This window comes from Mauremys mutica, chromosome 2, assembly GCF_020497125.1.
Source record: "Mauremys mutica isolate MM-2020 ecotype Southern chromosome 2, ASM2049712v1, whole genome shotgun sequence".
Taxonomy (NCBI): Eukaryota; Metazoa; Chordata; order Testudines; family Geoemydidae; genus Mauremys; species Mauremys mutica.
Window position 1 is genome coordinate 261,431,256 of NC_059073.1, and position 18,965 is coordinate 261,450,220.

An 18,965-nucleotide genomic window follows, 5' to 3' on the forward strand; every position below is an offset into this window, starting at 1 on the left:
CTCCCTCCTTCCCTCACCCTGCTCCGCTTGGTCCCACTTCAGAGAAGATGATGCTACTAGGGATTTGCCTACTGTTGTCTCTTCAGTTGCTATGGGAAACTATTGCTTAGTAACGCCTGCATGGAGGGGAGGGGCTATTTGTGACCTCATTTCCTTCTCTCTGAGCCCGCTAGCAACTTAGGGGGCGGTACACAACACCAAGAATGGGAAGATGGATGCTGCGCACGCGCACTATGCTAGCAGGGTAGGAGGGCCCTGGTGGCTGCGCACGAGAAATGATTGCGCACGCGCTGTTGCTGCCCTGCGTTGGGAGGCTACGGGTGCGATTGCTGCGCATGCGCAGCCCGGAGGCGGCTGGCGCGGTGCAGAGGGGCAGCAAGTTCCAGCTTGGCACGGCAGGACAGGCTGTTGAATCTCACGTTGCTCTGCTGGCGCTGCGGTTAATGTCTGGGTTCTGAACCTCGCGCCCGGCCCCTCCCGGGTACGTTTGACCCTCAGTGACTCATTTTAGGGTTCACACTGAGTTACTGGGACTTCTGCCCGTCCTCGAGGGGTGTTGCAGTGACGGGTAGCCGTATCCCTCCGCCCCCCTGGGGGTCCCTGTGGCCGTGCGTGGTCAGCCGTATCCCTCCGCCCCCGAGGGGTCCCCTTTGCAGTGAGGGTGGCACCGTATCTCTCACTGCCTTGTGGGGGTCCCCACTGCAGTGAGGGGTCTACCATAGCCCCACTATGCCCCTGAGGGTGAGGTCCCAATTGCAGCGAGGCAGCTGCCTTTTCTCCCCATCCCGCCTGATATGAAGTGCTCGGTATCGCATTGTTTATTATAAATTCAATTTCATAGTAATAGTAGAAAAAAAATTGGTAGGCCTGGTTGAAGAAGTTAGGTCTATATACTGTAATTTTCCTCTGAAACATAGTTTGCTCCTTCATGTAGTATATTGAAAAACAAGAAAATCCCTAAGTGTAGCCTGGAATCTATGTTGTATCCATTTTCTGCCTTTTTCTGAGTGGAGGTGATAACACCGTTCTGAGTTACATTCCCTCTTTTTTTCTTTACAGCTCCCTTCCACATCTACTGACATTTTGTAACGAATCTTTCTTTAGAATATGAAAAGCTCAGCACAGGGACCTCATCCTTTTACGTGTCACTGTAAAACATCACATAAACCTGTAGTGATGATATATAATTACATACAACAAAATTACAGTAAGAGAAAATTAAGGTTGCAATGTCAAGTATTCAGAATTTAGCAAGTGCCAGAATTAAGATTGTTTGTGCATCCTTAATTCGGCCTGCTTGTGTGTATGAATTGTGATATTTTTAATTTCATGATCACTTATTATTTTTTCCACAGGACCCCAACCTCATTTAATGTACAGGATGAGTGGTGCTCATTGAATAGGTAGCTATTCAATATTTGGTTGTATTCTGATCATTCAGTGTATGACCCCATGGCTGATATACTGCACAGTCTTCATAGCCTGCTCTGAACATATTTATTAATTTCCTCATGGGCTTTGTTATGGTGCTCTTCAGTTTAGTATCTGAGGTCCGGAACTGAGATATTTAGGTATCTAACTCTCATTGAAATCAGTGTGAGTTAGGCACTTAAATTTATCAATGTTTGAGAAGGACTCAGGCCCAGATTCTTAAAGGTATTTATCTTTACAACTCCGTGGTTAGTTAAGATGGTGGTATTATGCCCATTTTCCAGATGAGAAACTGAAGCATACAGAGATTAAGGTCAGAAGTGTCTTCCAACTTTGAGTGCCCAATTTGAGACATCTAAGGCTTGATTTTTTTTTTCAGAGACTTTAGTATTCTGTAGCATTTTGTTTGCTCAGAGCAGAATTCCCATTCAATTCAGTTGCAGTTTTGCATTCAGCACTTCTGCAAATCAGGTACCAAGTATCTCAAGTTATGCACTAAAAAAATGAGTAAAAACAATCAATAGATACATAGATTTCAAGGCCAGAAGGGACCATTATGATTATCTAGTCCAGGGATCAGAAACCTTTGGCCCGTGGCCCACCAGGGTAAGCACCCTGGTGGGCTGGGATGGTTTGTTTACCTGCCACGTCCACAGGTTTGGCCAATTGCAACTCCTACTGGCTGTGGTTCGCCTCTCCAGGCCAATGGGGGCTGCGGGAAGCTGCGCGGGCTGAGGGACTTGCTGTCATGAACATACAACTAAGGGTAGCATAAAATCCCTCCTTTACCTGTAAAGGGTTAAGAAGCTCAAATAACCTGGTTGGCACCTGACCAAAAAGACCAATAAGGGGAGAAGATACTTTCAAACCTGTGTGGGAAGGTTTTTGTTTTCTCTCTCTGGGTCAGCAAGGAATCAGGGCAGGGAAAATACATCTCCCAAAGCCATACCTGAACTAAGCATCTAAGATTACAAATTGTAAGTAATAGGAAGGAAATGCATTAGATTATATTTTGTTTTAGCTTGTGAATTGTTCCTATTCTAAGAGGGAGGTATATTCCTTTTTTTGTAACTTTAAAGTTTTGCCTAGAGGGGAATCCTCTGTGTTTTGAATCTTATTACTCTGTAAAATTACTTTCCATCCTGATTTTAGAGGGGTGCTTCTTTTACTCTTTACAATAAAGAAAAGTTCTGTTTTTTTTTTTTAAAGAATCTGATTGGTTTTTAGTGTCCTAAAAACCCAAGGGTCTGGTCTGTGCTCACCTTGTTAACCTATTTGATTGGTATATTATTCTCAAGCCTCCCCAGGAAGGGGGGGTGAAAGGGTTTGGGGGAATATTTTAGGGAAACAGGAACTCCAAGTGATCCTTTTCCTGAATCTTTGTCTAACTCACTTGGTGGTGGCAGCAGTACCCATCCAAGGACAAGGAAGGATTTGTGCCCTGGGGAAATTTTTAACCTAAGCTGCTAGAAATAAGCTTAGGAGGTTTTTCATGCTGGTCCCCATATCTGTACCCCAGAATTCAGAGTGGGGAGGGAACCCTGATACGCGTGCCAAAGGTTGCCGATCCCTGATCTCGTCTGACCTCCTGTATAACACAGGCCATAGAATTTCCTCAAAATAATTCCTAGAGCGTATCTTTTAGAAAAACATGTAATCTTGATTTTAAAATTTCCCATGATGGAGAATCCACATGACCCTTGGTAAATTGTTCCACTAGCTAATTACCATCACTGTTAAAAAGTTACACCTTGTTTCCAGTCTGAATTTGTCTAGCTTCCACTTCTAGCCATTGGATGGTGTTATACCTTTCTAGATTGAGGAGACCGTTCTCAAATATCTGTTCTCCATATACGTTCTTGTAGACTGTAATCAAGTCATCCCTTAACTTCTTTTTAACTAATTAACTTCAAATCAAACATCCAGTGTTGGTATTTAGGTAGTCTACATTGGGTTGTTCATTTGTTCTCATTGAGGGCTAATGGCTTGTGTGTTTTTGAAAAATGTGGATGATTAAAATTTTGAGTGACACACTAAAGTTTATTTAACCCTCAAGGACTTCCTCAAGGAGCCAGTTGAACTTTGCCATATACTTTGGGTGAGTACATAAAATCAGCTGACTCCATCAGGGCCAGTGAATGCCACCCAGGATGTGAACTCATGTGGAGCTTATAAACTCTGCAAGATAGAGACAGCCACTAGGACAAAGAACCTCTTTGATTTGATAGAGCTAATAGATTTTGCAACCTCCTCATTCCTGTGGCTCTGTGTGTTATCTGTCTTCCATTTTCCATGCTCATTGTAACTGATACACATTTTTATATCTAATCCACAACAATGAATCTCAAAACATTTACTACTGTCTACTATTCACTGTATGCCACAAAGTCAAAGCAGCTGTCTGCAACATATTTAAAACTCTTCCATCTGCTCATCTCTGTAAAGACTAGTGGATTTTAAAATAAATAAATTAACCCCCTATACTTACTTTTATTTCTCTGTGTAGGTCTGTAGTGTTGTCATCTGCCTACAACAGATACCTACTCAGACTTCATCCTGTTTACAAATACTAGGCATAGATCAGAGTATCTCATTCGGTAAAACAGGCAATGTATGCTATGCAACTTTGTTGTGTGTGAAGGACAATGGGGAGTTGCTGTGTGCATGCAGTGTATTGCCTTTTAATTGTTAATTATTTTAAAATGTGAAAAGTAGTTTTAATATTTATTATAGCCACAAAATGGCTGATTCACAGTTTATGATAGGTTACAAGACCAGAAATAAACTTGTTTGTGTAAACGTTATTTTGGAATTTCTAGAGTTTCAAATGTTAGGGTCTTTTAATTTTTTCAGGTACAACATTTGATTATGTTTACTTCCTGATTTTATAATTTGATATTACAATCTTAACTGCCTTCATGAAGTCTTTATTCAGGACTAGAATTTATTACTATATCTATTTCCCCTTATTATTAGTTAGTAATAGTAAAGCATTGTTTTCATCTGAAATTTTCTGGCATTCTAGATTATGCAAAGGCACAAAAATTTGTAGTCTGAAAATTAATGAAGTGTTTAAATATAATGCCATTAAGCAAGTAGGCAGAATACTGGCACCCAGACTGAATCCTTAAAATCTAATTATTAGGAACAGCTGGATCCAATTTTGCTTTTGAGTCAAGAAATCTGTGCAAAAACCTTCCAGAAAACCACAGCTGAACCCACCTATCCTGTGCCAGCACTGTGGCTTTTTAGCAATTAAAAGTGAATATTTTAAACTGTTGTTGTTTTTGTTTTATGTAGGTTTAGGGACATCTTGTTTTCATGGCTTTTACTGTAATTGTGTACAGGTTATGGATAATTTTTAAAAATGTGATCCTGAGTTAAGTTAATTAAATTTTTGGCCTGGAAAATAAACACCGGTCATTTTGTAGTTGTTTTTTAAAATGTTCTTGGCAGTTTTAATATTGCTATCCCAAACATAGTCAATGATATCATAGCAATTGTGAATACCCAGTATGGCCACCGTCTGGCATGGCAGGAATGACCTTAAAAAGTCATTTGTAACCAGCAGTATGTAAATGATTATTTTTTAGATTCATTATAGATTAATTTCCCAAAGAAACTTTGACAACCCTGTTTATTTTAAATAATATTTTTTTTAGCTAATAGCCATTAGTAAATAACAGTAACAGAGCAGCAGATTTTTTTTCAAGTATAAAATGGAAAGAGGCCCAGTAAGGCTTTTGTGCAGTTTTGTGCTGATCGTTTCCTCTTGTGTGCAGATTTTGACTACCCCTAAACATCGCACAGAATTTCTGCTCTGCAATTCATGTTGACACTGGCACAGATTTCCCAAAACAAGCAAAATGGGACACTGCTATTGAGAACAGTTTGATTTATCAGGTTTTTGAGTGCCCTCTCACACCAAGATTATTCTGAGAGTAAAGTCACTTCTGTGAGATCCACTTCACTCTATTTGACTTTCTTTAATTCTGTTCAATCTACATCAAATGTAAAAACAAATAATGATTTCACCCTAGGAATACTTGAGATACTGTTTGTTCGGTATCATGTCTATCTAGAAGGAATTGGATAAGCTAGAGCCAGAATTGCTACAGTAGGTTAATGAGTTTCCTATGAGTTTAAGTGGGTTGTGTATCATTCCTACTTTGTTGTCTTAAAAAATAAAACCAAACCCAAAACATCTACATGTAGGGAAGATATTTTATAACAAAAGTTTTTAGGTTGTGAAAAGATAAACATTTAGTCAGTCATTAAGGGGCTGTTTGTGTTTAAAATAAATCTGTGCTATTAAGGAAACAATCTATCACTGAATATTTATATACTAACAAGTAGAAAATAAACGTGTTAGTATATATTTCAGTATTATAGCATTAGGTTTTGAGGGCTTCTTTAACAGCTAACAAGTCTTATTTATCCTGAGGATATCGGCCTCAAAAGTTAATATTGAATGTTCATCCAACACCTACTGTTTTGCAGTTAGTTGTGAGTAGTTCAGCTTACAACCCTTAGCTGAGCCTACTGACAGAGTTAGGGCACACATTCCTCTAAGTTGTGTAATACAGATCCCCTTCCTGTGGGACTGCGCCAGAAAGACATCAGATCTGAGAAATTGAGTTTTAGTGTTGTCTGGTAACATCTTTAGAAATCCTGCAACATTTCAACATTTAAAAAAAAATTAAACTAAATTTTGTATGCAGATGTAGTATGGGGGAAGTTATTTACTAAAAGCTTGCATTGCTGAAAGATTTGTCACTAAAAGTGAGATGGTACTGTGTAAAAGGTCAGGATGTATTACTTCACTGATAAATATTTACCCCTGTGGCATTATGAGAGACACTGTCATAATTAGCTTCGTATTCTAAGGGTTGGGTTTTTTTTAATTTCACATCTACAAGGTTTTTTAGGTATGTTTCTATGAATTACTAATTACTTTTTTTTTTCTCTTTATAGTATTAAAGTCAAGTTGGCTTGAAAAAGTAGTGGAAAGAAGATGTTTCATGTTGTTCAGTATCAGTGTCTAAAATTAACCCAGAACATTGGTTCTAGTGTACATAGAAAGTTGATTTTTCCAAGAACTCTTGCACTTGCACAACTGTGGAAGTCATGGCTCTCAACTCTCTCTCTTGTTGGAGACCAGAATATTGTCCTGATGGGACCTCCTGGAGCTGGGAAAACAACAGTTGGGAGAATAGTAGGTCACAAACTTGGCTGTCGTGTCATAGATGTGGATGATGATGTCCTTGAAACAACCTGGAATATGAGCGTGACAGAAAAATTGCAGGATGTTGGTAGTCGGCAATTTATAGAAGAGGAAGGAAAAGCCCTGTTAAAGTTTTCAGCATCTGGAAGTGTAATTTCCCTTTCTGGGTCCAATCCAATGCATGCTGCCAGTATGCAGCATGTGAAGAAAAATGGGATTGTTGTATATTTGGATGTACCCACAAGAGACATAATAGATAGGCTGGAATTAATGAAAGTGGATCGTATTGTGGGGCAGGATTCTGGAATTTCTGTGAGAGAGATACTTCAGTTTAGGAAGCAATTTTATAAAAAATGGTTTGATATCCGTGTTCGTTGTGAAGGTGGACTTACAGCAGAGGCTGTAGCAGATAAAGTACTTGATGCAGTTAAGAGATATCAAGACTCAGAATCAGAAACTTTTATTTCAACCAGACATATAAGGTCTGAAATGTGTGAGCAAAAATATTTCACTGAAGCTGTTGTTGAGAGCCTAGCATCTGATGGTGGACTCTTTGTTCCTGAGAAGGGGCTCCCAACATTCTCTGCTGGAGAATGGCAGAGCTTAGTAGAAGCAACATACATTGAAAGAGCTCAGATTATATTGGAAAGATGCATACATCCTGCTGATATACCTGCTTTCAAGCTGGGAGAAATTGTTGAGATTGCTTATGGAGAAAACTTTACTTGTTCTAAAATTGCCCCTCTTAGGTATCTGACAGGCAACCAGTTTCTCCTTGAGTTGTTTCATGGACCAACAGCCTCATTTAAGGATTTGGCATTACAGTTGATGCCTCATCTATTTGCATACTGTATTCCCAAAAGATGCAATTATTTGGTCCTAGTAGCTACTTCTGGAGACACAGGGAGTGCTGTCCTAGATGGTTTTAGTCGTCTTAGTGATACTGACAAGCAAAGAATTGCTGTGGTCACTTTCTTTCCTGAGGATGGAGTAAGCCAGATTCAAAAATCACAAATGATTGGCTGCCAAAGAGAAAATGGGTGGTCAGTGGGTGTCAAATCTGATTTTGATTTTTGCCAGACAGCTATAAAAGAAATATTTACCAATTCTGATTATTCTGGCTTTCTTACTATAGAATATGGAACAGCTTTAAGTGCAGCAAATTCTATAAACTGGGCTCGACTACTTCCCCAAGTTATTTATCATGCCTCTGCCTACCTTGACCTTGTTCATCAAGATATTATTACTTTTGGAAGCCCAATCGATGTGTGTATTCCTACAGGAAACTTTGGCAACATATTAGCTGCATTATATGCCAAAAGGATGGGAATCCCTATCAGAAAATGTATTTGTGCATCCAATGAAAATAATGTTTTGACCGATTTCATAAGAACAGGCCTTTATGATTTAAGGGGAAGAAGATTAATGCAGACTTCATCACCAGCAATAGATATTTTGAAGTCTTCCAACCTTGAACGACATTTGCACCTGATTGCTAGTGGTGATGGACAGCTGGTGACACAATTATTTAGTGAGCTGGAAAAGCAATGTCACTTTCAGTTGCAGAAAGATCTGCTTGAGAAGCTTCAGCAAGACTTGGTGGCTGGGTGGTGCTCTGAGGAGGACTGCCTAGCTGCTATCCACTCTGTATACAGTACTACAGGGTATATTTTGGACACACACACGGCTGTTGCTAAAGTAGTTGCAGATCGATTACAGGATAGAACATGCCCAGTTATCATTTCATCTACAGCTCATTATTCCAAGTTTGCACCTGCTATCTTGCGGGCTTTGAGGATTGCAGAAATAAAACAGAATCCATTAAGTCAGCTTCACTTACTGAGTTCTTACAGTCCTTTGCCTCCAGTCCATAGGGGCCTGTTGGAGACATTGAAAGAAAATGAGAAGCAGAAACATCAGATCTGTGCTGCTGATGTGAATGTCATGATGGCACATATAGAAACTGTAATACAAAACCAGTTTATGAAAGTTTTCTGAGTAAACTCAGTTGGTGTTTATTATACCAATTTAAATATTTTCTTCACTAAAAAGTCATGTTTTAATAAATGAATAGTACACAAGGTCTTTGGTAAGTTTATATTCTGAGTATACTTTCTCATTTTCATGTTCAGATAAAACATTTTAACACTGATTTTAAAAATTTTTGCATGCATGTGAGAATTCTAATGCTGGTGAACGGTTCTTGCTTGAAAGCCCAAGAGACTGAGGGGCTATTTTACAGAAATAGTATAGTATGGACAGCAGTAGCGCACGCTTCCTCACATAACCCTGGCAGTGTGCTTCAATCCTGGCCTAGGAGCAAGCACTTCTAAAGTGAAAGGGTAATCGTATCTGAAACTACTAACAAGTGCTACAGTTATATTGTTGTATATGTGGTATGTGCTGTGAATACTTGTCCACTGGGAATTTAGCTAAACATTAAACTAATCTCACGCAGGGCATTGAAAAGCCGGTGTAGTAACAGCTTTCCTCTCTTCAGCTGGGATACATTTAAACTGGAATCCTTGAAATTAAATTACCTATATCATTGTATCCATACAATCCTACATACCGTATTTTAATATGCTCTCTGTATATATTGTTTTTGTATTGACTATATAATCATGTATTCTTGTTCACTGTTAAACATTTTTTTTTCTTGCCATAGGGGACAGTCTTTTGCCTTATAAAATAAAAGCCTCCAGTCTGTATGTTTTATTATCACCTTTTAAAGTGTATTTCTTCCCTGAATGCGCTTGCAACTTCCATTAGCCTCTGCTGAGGCTTTTCTATTTGAGCTCACAAGTTTATTGCACCATCTTACCAAATAGTAGAAGATAGCAATATCAGAAGCCTTGTTGGATGAAAATGGAAATATTCAACTGTTGAATTCCCATTCTTTGTATCAAATTTTATGTTTGTGTTCGGGACCCCCGGGCTTCTGGGGATATTCAAAATAACTTTTATTTTCATGTCATCTTTTATTTTCTCCCCTTGATTTTTTGAGTGATTTTTATGTAACTGAGAAGCCACAGAAAATGATTAGCCAAAGATTGAGGCAACTTTTTTTTTTAAGCTTCTAAAATCGGATTCTACTGCACCTTATCCCTCCTTGCTAAGTCAAATCTATTTTAGGTCACATGGTCAAGTTACCCTTTGTGTATCAGCTATTGACTAGTGGGTTAATAAGTTTTTTGCATCAAAAATAATAGATCTTGATGTCAAAGTGCAAAACTGTCATATCAGATTACCTTATCTACTAATTGTCGATTGTATTTGGCAATCAAAACTGTAAATTTAAGAACTGCTACATGGTATAATATGCTTGGTGATAGTATAAACCAGGGATTGGCAACCTTTGGCACGTGGCCCATTAGGGTACGCACCCTGGCGAGCCGGGCCGCTTTGTTTACCTGCCGCATCCGCAGGTTCGGCCGACTGCGGCTCCCTCTGGCTGCGGTTCGCTGCTCCAGGCCAATGGGGGCTGCGGGAAGCAGCGCAGGCCAAGGGATGTGCTGGCCACTGCTTCCCGCAGCCCCCATTGGCCTGGAGAGGCGAACCGCAGCCAGTGGGAGCCGCAATGGGCCAAACCTGTGGACGCGGCAGGTAAACAAACTGGCCCAGCCCAGCCTGCCAGGGTGCTTACCTTGGCGGGCCATGTGCCAAAGATTGAAACAAGAATGGTTTGTATATGTTGCATGATAAATATTACAAATAATATCTTCTGTGTATTAAAGGTGTATCCTACTACAAAGTTGTATGTGCATGTGTAATATGTAGTAGTTTTCTTTTCCTTGCCTTTGCTATTCTCTAATAGCTTTTCAGGACACTGCTGGTTATTTTTTCTGCTGTTTTTAGCTCTATCACACACACATTTTTGCCACAGTAATGCTAGAATCACGTTTTATATTCTTATCTTCAGAAATGAGGCCTAAAAATAAGCAATGAAATGCTAAATGCTGGAATTTAATGTAGTACATCATTGGGGCGTAGAAGAAGGTAGTACGAGTTTATTACTGAAACGGGTTCATGGTGCATCATGTTAGTACCTGACTACCCTCTCACTTTTGGAGCTCTTTGTTAATTCTTCCTTTTGGTCCCAAGTAACAACAAATGTGATGGTCTTACCATATGTGCTCATTACAAAACCTGTACTGCAATAAGCTAATAGGGATGTTTCAAGATAGGGTGGGCTAGGTTGCAGCACTGAAACTCAGACCATTGCTATTTGCTATCTTTCATGAGTATTAAAACTTACACACTGTTACATTACGGTTTAAGATATCTAAGAAGATAAACTTGATTTAATGAACAATATAGAGCAAAGGAAAACAGAATCTAAACAAGATTAGGCTAAAAGTCAATGGCCTGTGTAGGAGTGGTGTATTTTATTTATAAGAGAATAAGACAGCAGCTGAACTATACTCATAAGAGCAATATTTTATGTACAAGGATTTAATGCGGTGTGGCTAGCACTAATATTTAAAAGCTCACTGAAGTACCTCAATTTTGGTTGATTATTGAGGAAAAAATTCAGTCGGGTTCCCAGGTGACAGTTCCTGTGATATGAAGGCAATCATAGTTGGCACTGTTATCTGGGAGAGACTAAGAACTGAATGGATTTGGAAACTGAACATTTAATTCTCTCATGCTTAGGCTATGTCTACACTAAAAAGTTAGGCTGATCCAACTATGTCACTCAGCGGTGTGAAGAATTCTGTTGACTAAGCTACTGCCCCTCAGGGAGGTGGATTAATTACAGCGTTGGGAGAACCCCTCCCATTGCTGGAGTGAGTGTCTACACTGAAGTGCTACAGCAGTGGAGCTGCAGCATTTCTAGTGAATACATAGCCTCAGACTTGGAATTCTAAGGTAGAGAGACACATAAAAGGTAATGCCTGGGGAGCTTTCCATTGCTACTGTCCATGTTATACCTGTCCTGGCAATAGATAACTATTAGACTTTGTCCACACTGGCACTTTGTCGGCAAAACTTTTGTTGTTCAGGGTTTTTTAAAAAAACACACACCGCACCCCGAACAACAAAAGTTTTATCGATGAAAAGCACTGGTGTGAACAGTGCTTTGTCGGTAGGAGCGCTTTTCTGCTGACAGAGCCGCTGCCACTTGGGGAGGGGGGAAGATTTTTGTTGGCAGGACAAAACAGCAGTCGCCTGCCGACACAGAGCAGCTACACTGCATGCCTTTTAGTGGCACGGCTGTAGCAGCACAGCCGTGTCGCTAAAAGCATCATAGTGTTGCCATAGTCTTAATTGGTTTCTCAAGCTGTCCAATACCTTTCATGAGGACTAAATTCACTCAATTTAAAAAAAAAACAATATTTTAACTTTCATTTCATGCAACGTATACCAAAACCTATTTAGTGTTACAAATACTGTGTTGCACTATTAGTGCTATGCAATAATGTTTTTACTTTTACCAGGAAAATAATATAGGTATAGTATTTGCAGGAAAACATAACATCAGCATTGTGATGTGTGGACAGTATCAATACTATTTGGGCCTGGGCTGCGCACAAGTTGCAGTGGTTTAAATAAAGATGTGGTGTTGGAAGTTAATTTGATGTAAGCCAGGGTTACACAGTGTAAGACTGTCCCCATGTAAAGCTACACTAGTTTCCCTAAACTGATGTAAGAGTTAAATGAAAGATGTGATGCTACAACTTCTGAGTGTAGATGAGCCCCTGCTGACCCACTGCTATCTCATGGAGAACTTTAAAGGACAATTGTTGGAAGAGTTCTGCTTATATAATGTCTGTATGTGTGTGTATATACATATATATATATATATATATATATATATATATTTTAAATAACCTATGGATATTTGCATGCAAATATGATCTGTGCTGCTTAGGAACTGACCAGTTGCTCATAACTCACCTTAAGTCATAATTCTGTTTCTGTTACCAACACCTACCTGCGATACCAGACTTGACTACAAGAATGAACAGCAGAAGCAAATGAATTTCTAAGGGGCAGTCCTGATTTCATTTGAATGTCCCTAGTAATAAAAATGCAGATGTTTTCATATATCATGATATGTATATATTATACAAATTGTGATATTTCAGCATAATTGTCTCTAAATAGAACATTCATCAGTTTTCCAAAAAATTTCAGCTCTGCATTATTCAGGGACATCAGGAACATAAGTAAGTGTTAGAATTATTCAACCACCCTATATTCTCTACTCTTCCTGTACTGTCTACATAGCTGTTCCTATTCACTATATATTGTCCCCAACAAATACTGGGAGATCAACTATTTTAAATTTTCCTGCCACATCTGTTTTTTTCCTCACTGTCAAACATGCAGATTAGTTCCAAACTGTACCTAAAGTTCAGCCTATGCATAATCATAAGCTGCAGTTTATAACTTAGTCCCAGCTATGTCTTACTTGTCAAGCCTTCATCAATATGCTCTAAAGCTAAATGAAATCTAAGTAAACTATGGTTTCAAAATAGTTCTCATAGTGATAAAAGGATTTGAAAGATATGGCCCGCATAAGCAGCCTATCCAGACTTATTGAATAGTGGGTATATACTAAATGATCTAGTAATGAATATCTATCTGTGTGAGTGAAGTAAAAGAAATCTCTTACCTTATTGTAGGAAGAACATAAAAAATCACTAGCAGTATGCAGAATGTATCTAAACATATTTATATTGCACAATAGGTTTATATGGGTGCTGTATAGATATAAACGGTTTCTTTGAGGAGTTCACAATCTGTGAAAACAATGAGCAAATCCATGCCTACCTAACCTCCCCACCTATCTATTTACTACCTGTGGAGGGGAACTGGTTGCTCTTAAACAATCCTATGGGAAATGAATGATGCAGGTGATATGGAATGTTTTGTTTTAAGGTCACCAGTCTGAAACTGCCCCAGGTCAGTAGTGACCACAAGTTATTGTATCTGACAGTTGTTGAATGGACCTTGTGAAATGAGTTGCCGGTCTCGGTCTGGTTCCTGGTAGACAGATATACTCAGCACAAAAGCCACCAACTTTAGCACATGTGTTAGGTGCGTCAGCCAAGAGCAAAGGATTACATTTTACTATGTTTTTCCATATTGGTCAAAAGTGCGCAAGGCACTTCACAGAAATATATTTGTATTTGTATTATAGTATCACCTAGGGGCCCTGGTCAGGATTGGACTCCCAGCATGCTGGATGCTGTGCTCTGAAAATCTGAGTCTAAAAACATCGTACAGAGAAAGTAATAGAAATCATACAACAGGTTTTTTCAAAACCCAATCATTTGTGTTTGTTTTATTAACTTTTAACTTGTATTACTTTAATGCTGCCCTCTTAGCCCTTTCCATTTTGCTGCCTTTGTGGCCACCAGATTCTGGGCCTGGTTTGGTCCCTTGCATTAATTCTAGCAGCACAAAAGCTGCTCTAATTTATGACCAGCTACCGGTGGCCTTTAGGGTCCATTCTAGCTGCTGTGAATGGCTGGACCTTGGTGACATATGACCACACATTGTTTTCTCTCCTCCCCCTTGTGTCCTCTATATTAGCAGCTGGGAGAAGTGTGATATAGAGCCCAAACCTGACTCTTTGAGATTATTTCCCAGCTACTGGTGAAACCAGCTTTCTGGCTGTTTTGCTTGGCCAGAGTGGCAGTGTGGGAACCAGAGTGGGGCTAAAATGTTTGTTACAAGTATGAAACACAGGAAACAAGGCTTAAATAAGAGTTACATAGGAAAGTCATTAAACAAAGGATAATGAAATAGATGAATTAGCTGTTTACATATCAGCATGTTTAATAAAATGAAACTAAACAGCAAAATAATGAACATTTCCCATGTTTTTCATGGGAATATATTTTTCTCATTGTAAGCAGGGCCGGCTCCAGGCACCAGCTCAGCAAGCAGGTGCTTGGGGCGGCCAAGGGGAAGGGGCGGCACGTCAGGCTCTTCGGCCGCGGGTCCCTTGGTCCCACTCAGAGGGAAGGACCTGCCGCTGAAGAATAAAGTGGCACGGTGGAGCTGCCGCCGATTGTGATCGCGGCTTTTTTTTCCGTCCTCCCCACCCCCCAAACAATTGAGGCAGCAAAAATCCTGGATCCACCCCTGATTGTAAGAGTATCCCATACTTCACAAAATCTGTTACTTAACATGGAAAATGGTTCCAGTGTTCTAATTATAAATTGTGCCACTGATATTTAGAATATCTTTAGATTTCTTCCACATGAAGTAAAGTATTGCTATGAAAACAAGCATAGTCCTATCCCCCAAATCAATACAAAATCAACATGGCATACATTAAGAGGATTAAAAACTGGCTAAATGACAATCTCAAAATGTAATTGTAGATTGGGACTCATCATTGAGTCCCAGTGTTACTGGCGGGCTTGGTGCTATTTAACATTTTTATCAAGGACCTGGAAGAAAACATAAAAACATGACTGATATAGTTTGCAGCTGCCACAAAGATTGGAGGAATGGTACATAATTAGGCTTGGAAGGATTAGATTTTTATTGGTACACAATTTCACCACACACACAAACTGCTGAAAACATATTTGGATTAGTAATAATAAAAATTTACAGATAGGCAAAATAAGAAAATGCTGCTTGAGAGCTTAATAGTTTGTATATTATGACATGTGATGATGACAATTTGTGCTTTAATGGTTATAAAGGTTTAACATCTTCTGTCATTAAATAATTGTCTGACCTCCCTGCAATAATGTCCTGCAACTGTGAAAAATGAAAGTGATAAAAATCTAAAAAAAAAAAAAGGCTTAAAAATAAGCATCAGTACCATCCATCAAAGTGATTTTAAAAAATCAACTTATGCGAAGCCTAAAAATACTGCGGCGGCATGTCACGGATACAGAATGATCTGGATCCATTGGAAAGCTGGATGCAAGCAAACTATGCATTTCAGTATGGCAAAATAGAGTCTTACATCTAGAAACAAAGACTATGAACCATACTTACAGGACTCTATCCTGGGAAAGAGTGACTCTGGACTTGATGATCATAGTGGATGATTAGCTGAACATGAGGTCCCAGTGGAATGGGTGTGACTAAGGGTATGTCTACACTGCAATTAAAACCCTTTGGCTGGCCTATGCCAGCTGAGTTGGGTTGGCTGGGCTCAGGTTAAGGGACTGTTTAATTGTGGTGTAGAGTTTTGAGCTTGGATTGGAGTCCGGGCTTGAGTACTCTGCGAAGTGGGAGGGTCCCAGAGCTCAGGTTGCAGCCTGAGCCTACACGGCAATTAAACAGCCTCTTAGCCTGAGTCCAGTGAGCCCAAGTCAGCTAGCGTGGGCAAATGCAATCCTTGGATGTCTGAACAGGGAATACTGAGTTGAAATAGGAAAGTTTTATTACCTCTGGACCACTGGAATACTGTGTCAAATTCTAGTGTCACAATTCAGGAAAGACATTGATAAGTTAGGTTGAGTTCAGATTCATGAGAATGATTAAAGGGTTGGAAAACACCTTATAATTACCTTCATTGGGAACAGAAATTTGATAACTGAAGACTCTTAATTGGGCAGACAAAGATATAACAAGATCCAGTGGCAGATACTGAAATAATCATAGAATATCAGGGTTGGAAGGGAACTCAGGAGGTCATCTAGTCCAACCCCCTGCTCAAAGCAGGACCAGTCCCCAGACAAATTTTTGCCCCAAATCCCTAAAGGGCCCCCTCAAGGATTGAACTCACAACCCTGGGTTTAGCAGGTCAATGCTCACAGATTCAGACTCATAGTGCCCATTTTCAACAGTGAGGATAATTAACCACTGGATCAAGGACTGTGGTAGATTCTCCATCACTGGAAACTTTAAAATCAAGATTGGATTTTTTCTAGAAGACTTGCAATAGTTCAAACATGATGAATTCATTCAGAGAAGTCCTATGGCCTGTGTTGCATACAGGAGATCAGACTAGATGATCACAACGAGCCCTTCTGGCCTTATAATCTGTGAATTCCATCCCAGTATGGAGCAAGTTCATGATTTATATATTTACAAAATTTGTAATAATATCAGAAGGGGTGCTGGCCATGCATAAGAAACTGTAAACCCATTTCCATCTGTGCATACCTTCCTCCACATTGAGGGACGAAGTGGGTTTCGTAATATACCAGTCTGCACTCCAAGGGAGGATAACACTTGGGTGCTGGGGCAAGTCCCTTAAACTGAGTCTTCCCAGAGCTGAGCTGAGTGTTTGTGTTCTTCTGCAATTGGGTGTGGCCCTGCCTGTGTGTGCTGGAGAAGGCTTAAGAGCCTGGCTCAGCAAGACAGGTAAAAAGGGGGCCAATGCTGGCAGAACAGTTGGGCTCAGTGGTATCTCAGCACTTCAGGTGGCATCTTAAAGGGGGCAACCCATCATTCTCCTGGCACTGAACTGAAATTCTGTACTAGGATAAGCTGTACATGGGACTCAGGTTTCCTTAAAATACCAATAAATGTCACCAAATCCCAGTAAAACAGTGCTCTCCAAACACTCTCATGCATCTTCCATCAGATGAATATGGAAACTATCAAAACATTAAAAATGCCAGAATCAACACTGTAAAACCAATGCCCTCAACCCCTAAACTAAAATGAAAACTGTATATTCCCTTCCCCCTGCATAAGAACTCTGGGATCCTATTCCCCACCTCCCATTCGCAACCAGATGCGACTATTCTGCCTTCTGTCTCTGTGGCTCCACCACCATCCTCATCCCAAAGAATCAAGTTTCCTAGTATCTAGCAATAGTGAAAATCAAACCATGGCTTATGTGTTGTTTGTAGGGCTGTCAATTAATTGCAGTTAATTCATGCAATTAACTCAAAAAATTAATCGCGATTAAAAAATTAATCGTGATTAGTCACAGTTTTAATCACACAAACAATAGAATACCATTTGAAATTTATTAATTTTTTGGATGTTTTTCTACATTTTCAAATATATTGATTTCACTTACAACATAGAATACATAGTGTACAGTGCTCACTTTATATTATTATTTTTGATTACAAATATTTACTGTAAAATTATAAACAAAAGAAATAGTATTTTTCAATTCAGCTCATACAAGTACTGTAGTGCAATCTCTTTATTGTGAAAGGGCAACATACAAATGTAGGGGTTTTTTTGTTACGTAACTGCACTCAAATAGGTACGTTGTCTCTTATTTGAACCACTCATTTTGGAGCAAAATGTTAAAAAAATAATAAATTGCAAAGCACAAGAAAACAGCAGTATCAGTGCAGGAAGAATATTCACACACAGGGCTGGCTCCAGGCACCAGTGGAACAAGCATGTGCCTGTGTCAGCACATGCTATGGGGCAGCATTCGGTCCATTTTGCAGAGGTGGAGCATGGTATTTTTTGTTTGTTTGTTTTTTTGTTGGGGTTTTTTTGGCGGCAGTTCTGGGCAGTGCAGGGAGAAGCCTGAGAGAAGCTGCGCAGCCTGCAACCCCGGAGTACTCTGTCCTCAGCAGGCAGGGGGCCCTGGCATCTCTCCCCTACTGGGCACTAGGCTGGCCCTGGAGGCAGCCCTGGAGTTCTCTGTGCCCGGCAGGCATGGGGCTGCGGCTTCTCTTCTTGAAGCTGGAAAGAAGCTGCAGCCCAGCGCCTGCCGGAGACAGAGAGCACCGGCACCCGAAGCCCTGGAGTTCTCTGTCCCTGGCAACCGCAGGGCCGCGGCTTCTTTTCCCTGCTGAGCACTAGGCGGGTGCACATAAATGCCCCGGCGGGCGCCATGGCGCCCGCGGGCACCACGTTGGGGACCACTGCTCTACACTGATTAAACTGCTAGAAGAGGTCAACACTGCAGAGCAGTCCCATACATACAACTGAAAAAGAAACAGTCCTTTAATGTTTGGGACCTAATCCCCCAAGAGAAGGGCAATATTTTCACCATTCTTCCTGTGTCTTTTTCTTTTTGACATAAAAATAATTAGACATACAGGTTATTAGGAAACCATATTTGTGGCCATTTTTCTTCCATAAATGACCTGTAAAAGCATAAAAAACAGCTCTTAATGGTAAAATAAGATAACTTCTGCAGAAATGGTGTTTTCCAAGTGAACATTTGCTTTTGATATGCTAGAATCCCAGCTCTCTACCACAAGATGGCATCCGTAACAGAAGTTTATTAGTGATGAGGCTTTACAGCACTTCTTGGGGGGTTCTGCATGAAGGGCTGAAACATTGCAATTTAATGAACAGAAAAACACTTACTTTAAATATTTTATTCAAAAATCACAGTTGTCCCATGTTAATTGATAGGTGGAATATGTGGATATTTCAGCTCAGGAAAACAACATGTTAG

At 39.9% G+C, this 18,965-nt stretch overlaps 2 protein-coding genes across 6 annotated transcripts in view; one reads left to right on the plus strand and one right to left on the minus strand.

The window, feature by feature from the left end:
- Positions 1-320, minus strand: part of ENKUR (enkurin, TRPC channel interacting protein) — a 30,406-nt gene extending 30,086 nt beyond the window's left edge. The window contains exon 1 of the mRNA XM_045003701.1: positions 18-320. The gene's annotated coding sequence lies outside the window, so the exon portion shown is untranslated. The remainder of the gene's footprint in view (positions 1-17) is intronic.
- Positions 178-9,379, plus strand: THNSL1 (threonine synthase like 1). 5 transcript variants are annotated; one of them, XM_045003696.1, is made up of 3 exons: positions 178-481; positions 1,356-1,403; positions 6,406-9,379. In XM_045003696.1, exon 3 carries the CDS (start codon positions 6,446-6,448, stop codon positions 8,651-8,653), a length of 2,208 nt encoding a protein of 735 aa, XP_044859631.1. In that variant the 5' UTR covers positions 178-481; positions 1,356-1,403; positions 6,406-6,445; the 3' UTR covers positions 8,654-9,379. The 5 variants fall into 5 exon arrangements, with proteins under 5 accessions (XP_044859631.1, XP_044859630.1, XP_044859634.1 ...); XM_045003695.1 differs by lacking the exon at positions 1,356-1,403; XM_045003699.1 differs by lacking the exon at positions 1,356-1,403 and having other exon boundaries at positions 227-244.
- The last annotated feature ends 9,586 nt before the right edge of the window (positions 9,380-18,965 follow it).

Bases quoted from the DNA above. Each gene is read 5' to 3' on its own strand.
- THNSL1 (XM_045003696.1), top strand. From the start codon at position 6,446: ATGTTTCATGTTGTTCAGTATCAGTGTCTAAAATTAACCCAGAACATT.